The sequence below is a fragment of the Callorhinus ursinus genome, unplaced genomic scaffold (genome assembly GCF_003265705.2).
Source record: "Callorhinus ursinus isolate GAN/ISIS: 27379988/994484 unplaced genomic scaffold, GSC_fseal_2.0 scaffold2, whole genome shotgun sequence".
In the NCBI taxonomy this organism is placed as follows: domain Eukaryota; kingdom Metazoa; phylum Chordata; class Mammalia; order Carnivora; family Otariidae; genus Callorhinus; species Callorhinus ursinus.
Genome location: NW_027397064.1, coordinates 69929690 through 69944334, shown reverse-complemented (window position 1 = coordinate 69944334; position 14645 = coordinate 69929690). Strand labels below are relative to the sequence as shown.

The following is a 14645-nucleotide window of genomic DNA, read 5'->3' as shown; positions in this document are numbered from 1 at the left end:
TCAATTGATGTGGCAAACTTCATTGTTTTCTTACTTTAAGAAATTGCCACAGCCACCCGAACCTTCAGCAACCACCACCCTGATCAGTCAGCAGCCATCAACATCAAGGCAAGGCCCTCCACCAGCAAAAAGACCGCTACTCACTGAAAGGTCAAATGATAGTTGGCATTGTTTAGCACTCAAATTATTCGTAAGGTATGCACATTGTTTTTAGACACAGTGCTATTGCATATTTAACAGACCACAGTGTAAACATAATTTCATATGCCCTGGGAAACAAAAAAGTTCATTTGACTCACTTTATTGCAATATCTGCTGTATTTCAAGTATGCCTATAATCACCTTATAATATCTCAATTCTTAGTAAAAGGGATGATCAGAGACAAGTATGAATAAAATCTTTGTTGACTATCCTAAGGTCCATGGATGACTAGGTGGTGGTGGAAGGTTCTGTTGCTCTGGCCTTTTCTAGGACTGCATGTTTCATCTGGGTTTCCCACTTTTATCAGTGCTGAGTGTTGGTTGGGTACACGGGCTTCAAACCTGCATGGACCACAGAACTAGTGTTTTTCCATGTGTAGGCCATGACAGACAAAGCCTCAGTTTCCTGACCTAAAAATGGAAGTAGTGCTCTTCTCCCAAAGTTACTACCACCGAATGAATTAATGTATGTAAGGGCTTAGCCTTATGTGACCACTGAATACACATTCTATTTACTTTGGGATAGTCCATATCTCCTTTCCTATCTGTCGTCACTGTTTACTGTGCCAGGTACTGTGCTAAGCCTGGGAACCAGATCCACCTGTCTCTGTCCTCATGGATGTTCCACTTGGAACAGGAGGCTTACTTGTTCATCTTTTATCTCTGTGATATTACTGAGGCCTGAGTTGGGGAGGCTGGGAACCATATTTGAACCTAGGTAGGTCTGCCCAATTCCAGAGGCTCTGCTCTTAACACTCTGACTCCTCAATGCCGAGTATTTCTTATAGTTAGCAGTTGGCCTGTGAGCAGAACACAGTGATAAGACCATTAAATGGATGGGCATGGATGCTTATTTTTTTTTTTAAGATTTTATTTATTTATTTGACAGAGACAAAGCAAGAGAAGGAACATAAGCAGGGGGAGTGTGAGAGGGAGAGGCAGGCTTCCCGATGAGCAGGGAGCCTGATGCGGGGCTCAATCCCAGGACCCTGGGATCATGACCTGAGCCAAAGGCAGACGCTTAACGACTGAGCCACCCAGGCGCCCCGGGCATGGATGCTTTCTGAAGGCTCTGGGTGATGTTGGGGTTCGATATTCCAGCCATTTCCATAAAAACCGTTGTACATCCATGGGAAATAGCCCACATTTTAAGAGTACTTACTATTAGAGAATATTTTTGAAGGATATATGGGGTAGGTAGATTGGAGCCTGTAAATAGAGCTGCTGTTAGATTTGCTGTTACTATACCCTGAAGAGTTAAGGTGAGCAGAAATTTACAGGTGTCTCTTGAGCAGTGGCATGTTGCTGGTTGGGGCAATTTGAATCACTGGACAATAATAGTAAAGGGCTTTACCTCCCCTGAGTCCTTTAAGTGGAAGAGAGCAGATGGGGGGGGGGGAAGATGCCTGTGATTTTTTTTATTTTTTTATTTTTACCACAGAGAATAGGTCAGGAACCAAAAGTGTAGAAAGGTTCTCGTACTTGTCCTGCTTCCATTTCTTCCTGCCCTGTTAGAGCTCTTCTTCCTAGTTTCTGGCTTCTCCAGAGCAAATATGTTAAATTTCCCCTTACCCCCCTCCCCGTAGTCTTCTCTCCATGCATATTTATATAGGGATATGTGTATGTTCTAGATAAAATCTGAGTAATGCTTTGTATTTTGCTCTATAGCCTAAGTCCTCCATTCGTATTGTGAATTCTCCCCCTTCCCCTATAACCATTCCAATTTAACCTTTGAAAAAATCCCCTTTCTGACAGGGTTAAATAAATTATGGAGACAGCCATGTGATTAAATACTGTGTTAGCCATTTAAAAACCATGATTTCTAAAGTTTGAAATAATATCCCTATTTGTCAAGTACCATACGCTTCTTTGATAATGTAGCCTGTTTTAATGTGTAGTACATTGCAGGCAGCTGGGAATTGTATTATTTTTATACTGATGTAGTTGCTTTTGTAGTAAGCCTTTAGATGGCAGCATCTCTCACCACAGACCACACTCTGAATGGAACTCCTTAGACGCATAAGATGTTTGATGCAGAAGGATGCTCAGGATCTGCGTGACTCACCGTTTCAGCGTGTGGTGACGGAGCCAAGGCCCCAGAGGGTCGGGGCTGTGGCTCAGGGCTGAGCACGAGGGAGGGCTGTGGAGCCCTGTCTGCCACTCTTTCCACCAGCTTTTCCCTTACTGGTGTGAAATGCTCCCTGTCTCTGTGGCCTTGTGAAAAGCGCACTTTAAGTAGAAGGCAGCCGAGGAAAATGAAAGTCAAGTGGATGATTCTGGGCCAAATGTAATGAGATGTTTGAAAGGAACAGACAGGATGGGCAGTCTTTTTTTAACGTGGCTTCATTTAGATATAATTCACATACCGTACAATTCAATGCATTTAAAAAGTGTACACTCTAGCGATTTTTAGTATATTCCCAAGGTCGTGCAGCCATCACCACTAATTTTAGGACATGTTAGTCACTCCAAAAAGAAGTCTCATGCCCTTGGGGCGCCTGGGTGGCTCAGTCGTTAAGCGTCTGCCTTCGGCTCAGGTCATGAGGGTCCTGGGATTGAGCCCCACACTGCATCGGGCTCCCTGCTCGGCAGGAAGCCTGCTTCTCCCTCTCCCACTCCCCCTGCTTGTGTTCCCTCTCTCGCTGTGTCTCTCTCTGTCAAATAAATAAATAAAATCTTAAAAAAAAAAAAGTCTCATGCCCTTTAGCCATCACCCCACTAGCCTGCATATCCCTCAGCCCCTGACAACGATTCATTGTTTCTATAAATTTGCCTGTTCTGGATATTCCATACGAATGGACCCCTATAATATGTGGTTCGTGGGGACTGGCTTCCTTCACGTAGCATCATGTTTTCAGGTTTCCTCCTGTCACATAAATCAGTACTCCATCCTGTTTGTTGCCCAGTACTGTATGGATAGATCACATTCTGTTGTCATCAGGTGATGGGCATTTGGCTCTTGATAATGCCACCACATGTGAGTATAGAAGTGAAATTGCTGGGCCCTATAATAACCGTGTGTTTAACCTTTTGAGAAACTGCCAAACTGTGCTCCGAAGTGACTGCCCCTGTTCATTGCCACCACCAATGTGTAAAGGGTCAGTTCAGTCTCACTGAGAATCCCAGATTTTCCGGTAAGTTGAGGTGGGAGGGGAAGGTGAGAAATAGGAGTGACGGGCTCTCTCGTGTCCCTGAGTTGCATGCTGGACTGGCTGCTGTGCCTTTTTGAAGGCGGCTCTGTCATGTGCCAAGAACACCATCGCCTTCTGTGCCCCACACAATTGCAGTGCGTCACCAGTGTGATAAAATGCCGCTCGGAGTGTGTTGATGGTACAGCCTGGCTGTTTGTAATCCTTGCCTCCTGACTTTGGAGATAGCAAGCAACCCAATCGTCTTTGTCCCAGTTAGAGACAGATTCCAAATAAAAAACCTGTTGCCAGAAGCTGTCCAGGTTTGAACATGTCAAAATCGCTTCCTTGACATACACCAAAGACAGCTATAGAGTCTTCACAGCAAAAAAGCGGCTTTTGTTTTTGTTTTTGTTTTTGTCAGAGTTGACATTCTCGAAACTGAGCTTACCCATTCCTGCTTTGGCAGCCCAGGCTGGACGTTCCCGCGTCTGTACCGAAATGACCGTGTGTGTGTTCAAGGGAGGAGAGGGGCCGGCTCTTCCTTGAGGCATATTTGGGTCCTGGTGAGGACACACACTGTACATGCCGAAGCTTTGTTTGCGTCTGGAAAAAATTAGCCACACTCAGATCTTTTCCACTGCAGGTCCCGTCAGGAAGCCCAAGTATGTGGAAAGCCCCAGAGTGCCTGGAGATGCAGTTATAATCCCGTTCCGAGAAGTGTCCAAGGCAGCAGAGCCCAATGAGAATGGTAAGAATATGTTTTCAATGATTTTCACCCCAAAAGATTTTACATAATGACATTCCATTTCTGAGTGAAACTTGAGTGCCTCTTGTAGGAATGCTTTGCCAAACTGAATTCTATTTGGGAGGTTTTTTCCCCCCTCGGCCAGTTCCAGAGATCTGTTGAGCTAATGTAAATTCTTGGAATTATATACACCGCGTAGGAATAGTCGAGTGGGTGCATATGCATTGTTTAAGGGTTGAGCCTTATTTCCTCTCAATTTTGACCTCCCCGGCATGGGGAGATAAGGAAAGCCAGACAGTAGACGGCTTCCAGCACTCTTTTGTTTTGCTTTTTTGGTAGTCCATCGTTTTGGAGTATTCAGCAGGCTTTGGCTAAAAAGCTGACACTTTCACTGGACAAGCTTCTGATAACTAGCCTTCTTAAAAGCATTTGGTAGCTTTTGAAAGCTTTTTGTTTTTTAAAGTTTTTCTTTAGGGAATGTTGAACTAAGAGCCAGAATAAAATAAAAGTCCAAATTAATTGAAATCTTTTAGTAAAGATATTTTATACCTTTTTTTCCTAGATCTGGAAATGAGTGTAACAGACATTACAACCTCTAATATTTCATGGATGTATTAATTGTTCTTTATTTTTGAAATCATTTTGGGGATTTTCCATTTGTTCCATTCCCGGGCGGCAAGGGGTCCCCAACTCACGACTCCATGGTCTTTAATTTGTATGTTTTGAACTTGTATCACATTTTCCTGTAGAGACATGTGGTTAGGAATCCTGGCTCATGTAGAGAAGCCCATTTTACCCTCAATGTAGATACCAGTTTATGTAGTAATGGTGAAAGAGAAAGCTCATCCCTGTTTCCCCTTTGGAATACCTGGCATCCTCCTCTCCCTAATTGTGGGTAGTCAGAGGTACAGCGCCTTTATGTCCTAACCACCGTGTGTGCATTTTGTGTTTCTGTGGTTATGTACTGTGGAGTGGTACGAAGTAGGACATGGTAGGAAAATGGAATAAGTAGGGTGGTGGTGAAAATAAACCTAAAAATGAGCTGGGAAGAGGAATTGGCAGAAGATAAACCTCAGCAAGGGGAGTTTGGAATGGGTGGGAGAGGAGATGGGGCCAGGAGCTAGGTGTTGTGGGCAGGGAAGAGGTGCTGTTGCCTGCGTCTTGGCATGAGAAATTGTACTCTTTCCCTTCTGTCCAGGCACCAGGCTGTTTGGTTTGGGTAAGAAGTTCACAACTAGGATTTGTGCTGAGGAGGAGCAGGGCGCCAGGTGCATGGTGCTGAAGAGGGGAGAGTCCCCAGTGGTGTCTGGTTAGGATGGCCATTCTACAGACATGAGGACCCTCTTGGTGGTGAATTCATGGTGATGGGCATTTGGTGATTTTCAGATTTCTTCTCTCATTTCTATGCTGGATTTTGAAAGAAAAATAAAAACCTGGTCCTCTGACGTGAATATCAGTTATCAGATTTACCAAGCCATTTACCCATTTCAGAATAAACCACCCCCTTACCCTCATCCCCACCCTCCAAAGCCTTTGAAGTCCTGGTCATTTATGCCCTTGGTGTTTCGACTGGCCTAGACTCCATGATGTAACCTTTCTCCCTGGTGGGGAATACCACTGAGGTCCTGTGTAGGGTTTAGGACTCCCTCTGGGGTAAGAGTGGGGGAGAAATTTAGGATTTGTATTGGGCAAAGAAGAGAGGTTAAAGAGTTCCGGTTGTTGGGGCGCCTGGGTGGCTCAGTTGGTTAAGCCACTGCCTTCGGCTCAGGTCATGATCCTGGAGTCCCGGGATCGAGTCCCGGGATCGAGTCCCGCATCGGGCTCCCTGCTCAGCGGGAAGTCTGCTTCTCCCTCTGACCCTCTTCCCTCTCATGCTCTCTGTCTCTCGTTCTCTCTCTCAAATAAATAAATAAAATCTTTAAAAAAAAAAAAAAGAGTTCCAATTGTCAACTTTTCTCCTCTTGCCCAAGGCGGAATCAGCTATCTTTCTTGGGGGAGGCTTTCTCGACTGCTTGGCTGCCTGGTGAACTGATTCAAGTGTAAAGATTGATATTGCTGGCATAGCCTGCAGTTTGCAAGTGCACTCACTCCTGAAACCCGAGCCCTCAGATTCGGCATTGTCTGTCTCCAAGGGGACTGAAATTATGACATACCTGGGCTCTGAATACAGACCAGAAGTTTCCAGAAGTTTGGCCTAGAATTAAGAAATAGGGTACGTTTTCCCTTTAGGTATTCAGGAAAAGGGGAAGAGGTATGGTTCATGTTTGTAAGCATATGGTCTCGTGTGGATAGCCATGATGTTGGTGGAAGCCCCCACAGTTATCTGTTGGTTCATGAGAAAGTGGTTGCTTAACACAGTTCAGCTTGACAATTAGTAAAGGATGGTGTGTTTTGTAATCCCCAGGGCATCTTTTACATTTCAGTAGGGTTCATTAAATCTGCCATATTAAAGTGTAAATTTTATGTCCAGGTCAATGAACCTAAAGGAGAGGCTGAAGCAAACTACAACTAATTGAGTTTGGGTATTAATCCAAGCATGCACTAATGTATGGTAGACAAACCCTACTCTCTAGGGTTGACTATCAAGCATCATCACTTAAGTTTTAACTCTTAAAATTTTGTCTTAGCTTTTCATATTTCCTTTGGGCATTTTCTTTTTAATCTTTAAGATGTTTTTCTCGATGCTGTCAATGACAGCATTTCATATTCACCAGACTAACAAACTATTGAAAACAGCTCTTTGTGAAATGCTTTCAAAATTTCCCAAAGGCTCATGAAATATCAAGTTACTCCTAAATCTTTGAAATACTCTTCCCAGGCTAAGCTGCTTCATTTTATGGTTTAGCTCCATAAATTCTTGATTCTTAGCTATTTGAAATTTAAAGCAAAGCAAAACCAATGAGCACTTTGAATTTGTTCATTAATTTATAAGTAATTGTGTTTATGCAGATTTGCATATTTTAGCCATCTGGAAAGTGGGTTGTATGATATGGGCAGATGAATATTTTTATTATATGCAAAGAATCAATCTGTTGATGTTTCCAGGTGAATGTAAACTTTTTTAGAGAAATATATTCTACTTTATTCAATATTCTAAAATATTTTGGAAAAAACAGCATTTTCTACTCTGGGGGAAAAAGAATAACTTAATGAGCTCCTCAAACAAAATGCAATCCCTCCTTTTCTGTCAAGTAGTTCCAATAACCTGTGTGTCATACAGAACATGTTCTTCACAAATGAACTTCTTATTGCTAAACCAACATATTATTGAGGGGGAGAATGTCATTTACCCACAAGACAGTACCTCTGCCTTAAGGCAAAATTTTAAAAAACAACAGATAAATTAGGATTATTAAATTACTGTAAGATCACAGCTATATTTCTTTGAATTAAGGGCAACCATAATCCATTTAGGTTTGCTTCCATCTGTCATTAGCCACTTGAGCAAGCTTTGATGGGGCGGGATGAGAAAGTTTTAGTCTAATGAGTCATTGCTTGGTGAAGATCAATCTCAAAATATGATGAAACTTTTCTTCTGGCAATCTAGTTAGCAAGTAAAACTAACACATATGAAAGAGCAGAATAATTACATGCAAAGCTGTCTTGGGAGGAGTGTCTTTTTTTTTTTTTTTTTTTAGATATGTTTAAGTAAGTACTGACACCTTATGTTTTTGATTATTTCAGACATCCAGCTTCTTAGAATGGTGATATGCCATTTGACTAATAGTTGATTAAGTTTTTAGTTAGATGAAAGTTCAGAAAGGGGATGTGTCTGGTATGTGTACCGGGGAAGAGAGACCGGAGGTAGGGTATCCGTTCATTCTGCATTTCCTTAAGTAAATATTAATTCTGATGCTACGAAAAGCACAATTTTAGATGCTATTTGAGATGGGTTATCAAGCATAGGTTCTTTCTTCATGGAGCCTTAGAATCTGGTTGGGGATTAAAGACCTGTATATGCAGAGTGACTGTAATGCAAAGAAGGAGTAGTGTTGACTAATCCAAGCTGGGTGCCCGTGGAGAAGCTGAGTTGGAAGGATTCGATTACCTTAAGATTTACCCGACAACGAAGTATAGGATGCAGTGGGGGCAGGAAAGAGACTAGGGTCAGGGAGATGGTTAGGAAGAGGTTTCAGTAGTGAGATAAGACAGAGTAAGGTCTCAAATTAGAACAGGATCAGGAAGGAAGAGGTGAGGAATAGGAAGATTCTTGAGAAATTGCATGGACCTAGAAGCCAGAGGAGACAAAGATGATGACTTCAAGGCTTTGAGATGACATTCAGGGGGCACTGAAAGAGAGGGAACCATCCGTTTTGGTTTGAGTTCAGTTTCAGGCACGTTGAGTTTGAGATGCTGATGGAACATCTAGGCACAAGTACCCGCTGAACAGTTGGAAAATCAGACTGGGTCTCAAGAGTTCTGGGTATGAACTTTGGTTTAGAGGGAACATGATGAAATGAGAGGTGTGTCAGACTAGGGAAAGGGTCACTGGGAGAAGAGAACGGAGAAAGGCTAGGAGAAGAACCCACAAAACCATACAGCAATCCTGGAAACCATGGATTTCCTCTCTGAGTGTCTGATGTGACAGTTGCCACTTTCCTCCTTGTAGGACAGAGGATTAGCAAGGTCAAAATTATAGGAAAATCAAAAGAGGAGATGGCCTTTTAAAAAGACAACATTACTGTGCCTACCAGGGCTGTTTCAGGAGGCTAGTGAAGGTGGATGAATTTAAATTGTAGGTAGGTGAAAGGGAAATGGAATTGGTGGGGATAGACCATTGCCTTTTTGCTGCAAGGCTTTGAGCAGGTAAGGGGAGATGAGAGATGGTTAATAGATTGAGAGGTGTATACAACAATGGCTTTTTATTGATTTTAAAGAAAAGGGAGAATTTAGCACAATTGAAGACTTAAAGCAGAGGTTCTCAAAAGTATAGGCTCTAGGGCGCCTGGGTGGCTCAGTTGGTTAAGTGACCGCTTTCGGCTCAAGTCACGATCCTGAAGTCCCGGGATCAAGCCCCCCGGGCTCCCTGCTCATCAGGGAGTCTGCTTCTCCCTCTGACCCTACCCCCTCTTGGGCTCTCGCTCTTTCACTTTCTCTCTCTCTCTCTCTCTCTCAAATAAATAAATAAATAAATAAATAATCTTAAAGAAAAAACGTATAGGCTGTAGACTTCTAGGCATCCCCAAGACCCTCACTGAGGATCTGTGAGGTCAAAACGCTTTTTGTAATGATTATTAGGAAGATATTTCCATATCTCTTGCATTGACATTTGCACTGATGGTGCAAAAGCAATTGTTGGTAAGACTGAGGCCTTAGTGCACATCAAGGTGGGGGTACCTGCTGTACTAGAGTTAGGCATAGTATTTTCCATCACCATGCACTAGCATTAAAAATAATAACTCAATAACATCCCTGACAAAGTACTGAAAATAAGGTTATTAAATCTTGACCCTAGACTGATCTTTTAAATAGTCTGTGTGATGAAAGGGGAAGTCTCCATAAAGCACTTCTGCATGCTGAAGTGTGATGGTAGTCTCAAAGAAAACCACTTGTGTGATTGTTTTAATTGCAAGCTGACCTAGCCAATTTTTTAATGGAACACCATTTTTACTTGAATGACTGGCAAACCATGGTTATTCAGAATTGGGTATTTGACACACATTTTCTCAAAAAGGAACAAAATGAGCATGTCATTTTAATTAAAACAAACTGACAGGGATTCCTTGCTAATGATAAAATTTGACCTTTCAAGTGAAAACTTAGGTTTTTGGGAATTTATATCTGTCACCTTGAGCTTGATGGCTTCTCAGGACTTTTCATTTGAGATGTGATATTAATGTGATATTTTGGCATTTTATAATAAAATGTGTCAGCACTTGCAAGGTCTGCAAAACCAATATTTTCCAAATTACTCAATGCATGATGTTAAAAAATCATGGGTAAAAAATCATTTGACGCTTGTAACAGACTATTGACTTTTTATTGTAACAGTACAAAAAGTGTATTCATACAGATTCAAAGTCAAGAGTAGAGCTAACCTTTAAGAAATTGCTACCTGTCAAATTTTGGTGCGGTATCAAAGAAGAATATCTGTATTTGAGAAGGCTCCTCCCTTTCCCATCTACATATCTCTTTGAGGCCACATAGTTCTTCACATGCTTTAACCAAAAGAAGATATCACAACAGATTGAATGCAGAAGCAGACATGAAAAATCTAGCTGTCTTCTATTAAATCAGACATTAAAAAGAATTTGCAGAAGTATAAAACAATGCTATTCTTAACTTTTTAAAATTGAAAATATTTTTGGGGCGCCTCGCTGGCTGGATCGGTAAAGCATGTAACTCTTGATCTCAGGGTTATAAATAAGTTCAAGCACCATGTTGGGTGTAAAGATTACTTACAAATAAAATCTTTGAAAAAAAATTTTTTTATTAAAAATGTTTAACATGTAGATTTTATGAACTTAAAATGAAGTAATATAGATTTAAAAAAATTCTTAGTTTCATTTTCTAGTATGATAAATATCAATAGCCCACATATGCCAAAGCTCTTTGGAGTTCTCAATTTTTAAGAGTAAACCTGAGACAAAAAGTTTGAGAACCACTGGCTATGAGGAAGGAAAGGAAGACAGGGAGAAAATAAAAAGAGATGAGAAAATTGGTCCAGAGTCTGATAGTTATCTAGACTTGAGGGGATGAGGACTTGGTAAGTGGCAGTATGACTGAAAAGAAAGAGGCTAATTCAGGAGACATTTTGAAAGAGGAAGTAGTAAGATTTGATACAGTTTCAATACAGGGTGAATGGGATGGAGAGCTTAAAGATAACTTGTGTGATAAGTACGTTTTTGTATTAAGGACTAGAAGTCAATTAATGGCAGTCAGCTCAGGTTCATGGGTGGATGCTCCTCTGTAAATACTATTTTTGGAAAATCGAGGAGGGAAGGTGCCTTAGGAGAAGGAACAGTCAGGAAGAAATAGGAAAATGCTTGTGAACAGAAGTTAGGGAGGGCAAAAAGTTTAACAAGAAGCAGGTCATGGACATTTAGAAGCGGAGGAAAGGACTAACATCCATCAAGGCTGTGTCTCATTTAACGGACTCAATTCAGAAGTACTATTTTGGAAACTCATATTAAGTAAATTGCTCAAGGTCACATGCTAGTGGATGGCTGAACTTTGCCAACAGTGTCCAAGCTCCTAGAGTTTGAGGAGGATGAGAGCAGAGAAAGGACTTCTCTTGATAGAATGGTCTTTGGTCATCCCCAGGGACCTCCACAGTTCTAACAGAGTCAGACTTTTCGAAGAGAGAATGATGAGGTGAGAAATGAAAGCAGTAAGTGTGCGGGGCGCCTGGGTGGCTCAGTCGTTAGGTGTCTGCCTTCGGCTCAGGTCATGATCCTAGGGTCCTGGGATCGAGCCCCGCATCGGGCTCCCTGCTCGACAGGAAGCCTGCTTCTCCCTCTCCACTCCCCCTGCTTGTGTTCCCTCTCTTGCTGTGTGTGTCTCTGTCAAATAAATAAAATCTTAAAAAAAAAAAAAAAGAAAGCAGTAAGCGTGGGCCAAGTGGGAACAGTTCGATAATTAGAAAAAGGAGGAAATTTGTTGTCTTGAAGGAATAATGAGTTCAAAAAAAAGTTATTTAAGGCAGAAAAGTCATAAACAAAAAACTATTTTTTGTTAGGTAAGAGAAATATAAACACACTGAATATAGATAAGAATCTGTGAAACCAGAAAATGAAATAATAGAAAGTGGGCTCTTGGTGTTAGAGTTGGTATAAATAATGACCAACTTTGATAGAGCATCTTATCTCACAGATGCTTGGTGTACAAGGTATTGTCTCACCTTTTTTTTTTTTTAAGCTCAAAACCTTTAAGAAGTGGTTATGGCCACTTCCCTCATGAGGAAATTGAGGGTTAGAGAGGTTCACACTGTGAGTGGTTCAGAAGAGCTTTGGTCGAGAGAAGTCATTTCTTCTGAGACTGTAGGGAAGGATGGGGGGGATGGTTATAAGGGGCACAAATGGATTTGACTTTATGTTGGCAGTAACTGAGGAGCTGGTCAGTTTATGGACTGTACCTGAGGGTTGGTGCTGCGGGTCCAAGTGTGAATAGTTACAAAGAGACAGGAAGTGACCCAAGAAATCCGCTTTGCCTTTCTCCACTTGATTATTCCATTATGGTGTGATATTGAGGATTCCATGAAAACATTACTGGGAAAGAATATCACTCTCTACTTAACTAGTGGATTCCCAGGAAGTTATTCTTTCAGCTCCAAATACAGCCATCATAAATTCTTTGGATATTTAAATTCATGAGATGTAAAGTGTTGCTAAGAGATATAATGTCTTTCTCTCCAGTTCTTATCCTGCTGGTTTTGGGTAAGGTACACTTTTTATTGATGAGTGATTTAATATTAACTACACGAATGAAAATACTTTCCACTTAGAGTGTCCCACTGGATTTTGGTTTGGGGGTCATTTTGGAGTAAGAATGAGCTCTAAGGAAATCTTACCTGACTGTTCAAATCTCAGTATTTGGTGATCGACTGTGGAAGTAGAAATGCATTTTAATTTCACAGTCCAGTGCATCAGTGTGAGTTTGCAGGCAACTCATCTCTCCCAAAATGGCACTGTCACTCTTCACCCAGGGGTCCTTCTGCCAGAATGGAAAGTTCAGAGAGAAAAAGCTGTGTACGTTAGGGGGAAATGTGGACGGCTTGATGTGGATTAAGGGATTCAAACTGAAGGGGGCTTTTGAGGGGAAGGTCACTGGAATGACATTTGAGAAAAGAGAATAACATGAAAAGACAGTTGGGAAGCTTTTGGACAAAATGAAATTGCAGTGACTTACTGGTTGCTAAACCTGAAATAAAGAACGTCTGTTCAAGCATCCCGAACCCAGGCAGGGTTTTGGAACTTTGGTGGCCTCCAAGTGCAGACTGAGTGGTTAAGAGAACAAGCTGATCATGAGCTTGGGGGAGAGTCCTGTCAGTTCACACATTAAACCTGGGAATTGCCACAGCTCCCAACTCGTCTGAAGGGGGAAGGTTTAGATGAGGAGTCATCTGTCTTTGCATAAATATATATGTTTTAATGAAAACCTTGGCAATTTGGGGTGTCTTGTCTGCAGACACAATGTGAAGGCAGCAGTGACTCCTCAGGGGGCACCCCACTCCCCAGGGACCTACGTGGGATGCAGGATCTCAGAGTGAGCCCCATGTGAGTGACGGGCTGTGGCCTCATTTGTCGTCACGGTAAATTCTGTGGCAGCCAAGCTCTGTGTGCCTCTACAGCTGCTGCCAACTGGGAGTGTTTCTGGCGCTTTCCCTGGAGTTTCAGGTTGAACCAGAAGCTAGACATTCAGGGGCACATTCACAGTTGGGGAGCAGTATAGAGATTGTGTCGAAAGGAAAGGGAGGTGTGGAGTAGAGAAACTGCTGACTTCCGCCCCCTTACCCGCTTCTTCCTCTTGCCATCTGCATCCTGTTGGCTCCCTCTGGTCCAGCTGCCCCCTGAGATAAAAGAGCTGCCCTGCCTGAGCCTTGGGGCAAGGGAGGGTGGGACAGATTCTGTTCTGAAGTGGTTCAGCCCTTGGGTGTGCCTGGGTTTTGCTGATTTGGTTTGGTTCCTCCCTGCTTTTCCCAATGCCCAAGTACTTTGGGAATCAAAATATGGAGGAACTCTCTGGTGGGAAGGGACCTTTTGTAGAGTGGCCTTCTGGGTGTGGCTGACCTGCCCCGGGGTGCTCTCTTACCCCTTTGGCTTGGGGCCACTGCCCCTTCCTGGTACGAGTTTAACACAGATGATCCAGAAACATGTATGCTCTCTTAACTCAGAACAATCAAGCCTTGGTTATTTTACCCCTCCAGTTTTGTTGAGCAACTAAAAAAAAAAAAAAAAAAAAAAAAAAAAATCCAAGCTGGCAAACCACAGTTCTTAGTGCAAACATTGGGAGCTTTTGAGAGTAAGCAAGGGGCGGGATGCTTTTCCTTCCTTGAGGATACCGCCAGCCTGGTTTCCCTTGTAGCTGCTATCCTGGGAGCATGACTGAGCAAAACTGGTATGTGAGTGAGGATAATACAAATGGTCTTCTCAGCTCTACTGGTTTTGATTTTGCGGTTCCTTATAAAAGGCAAAGTTAGCATTGAACTTTGGTGATGATATTGTAGCTCAAAGGTAACACTGCTATTTTGTTTTCCTCATGTTGTATTTCTAAGACTTATTATCTGCAGATTTCCACATCTAGGAAAAACTGGTTCATCAGTGTATGGGTCTGCGTCTCTAGACGATTAACAAAAAAGAACAAAACATTAAGATGAGTGAGTATATTACAGGTTGCGTATTATTCTTAAATTCTAACTTCTGTAAGCAGGGTTTGCTTTATACATTATTTCATTCCCTGATGGATGCTGATTTAAAAATACATGAGAGGTGTTAGAATGATACATCATTTCATCACCTGTAATTAAGTTCCCTTAGGCTTTTGGATACAAGGTTAACCTATAGCTCAACATTTAAACCCAACAACAGAATTCTTTTAAGTGCAGAAAGCAAGATGACCGGCTTCTTAGG

General features: G+C 42.1%; 1 protein-coding gene across 17 annotated transcripts in view; it reads left to right on the top strand.

Moving 5' to 3' along the window:
• Positions 1-14645, top strand: part of TANC1 (tetratricopeptide repeat, ankyrin repeat and coiled-coil containing 1) — a 230094-nt gene that overhangs the window by 141276 nt on the left and 74173 nt on the right. For 15 of the 17 annotated variants that reach the window (XM_073883696.1, XM_073883708.1, XM_073883759.1 and 12 more), the window contains one exon: positions 3976-4080. In XM_073883696.1, the coding sequence (XP_073739797.1) occupies positions 3976-4080 (105 nt within the window). Of the gene's footprint in view, positions 1-3648; positions 3896-3975; positions 4081-14645 lie in introns of those variants that run through there. The other 2 variants (XM_073883731.1, XM_073883741.1) reach the window with 1 other exon arrangement.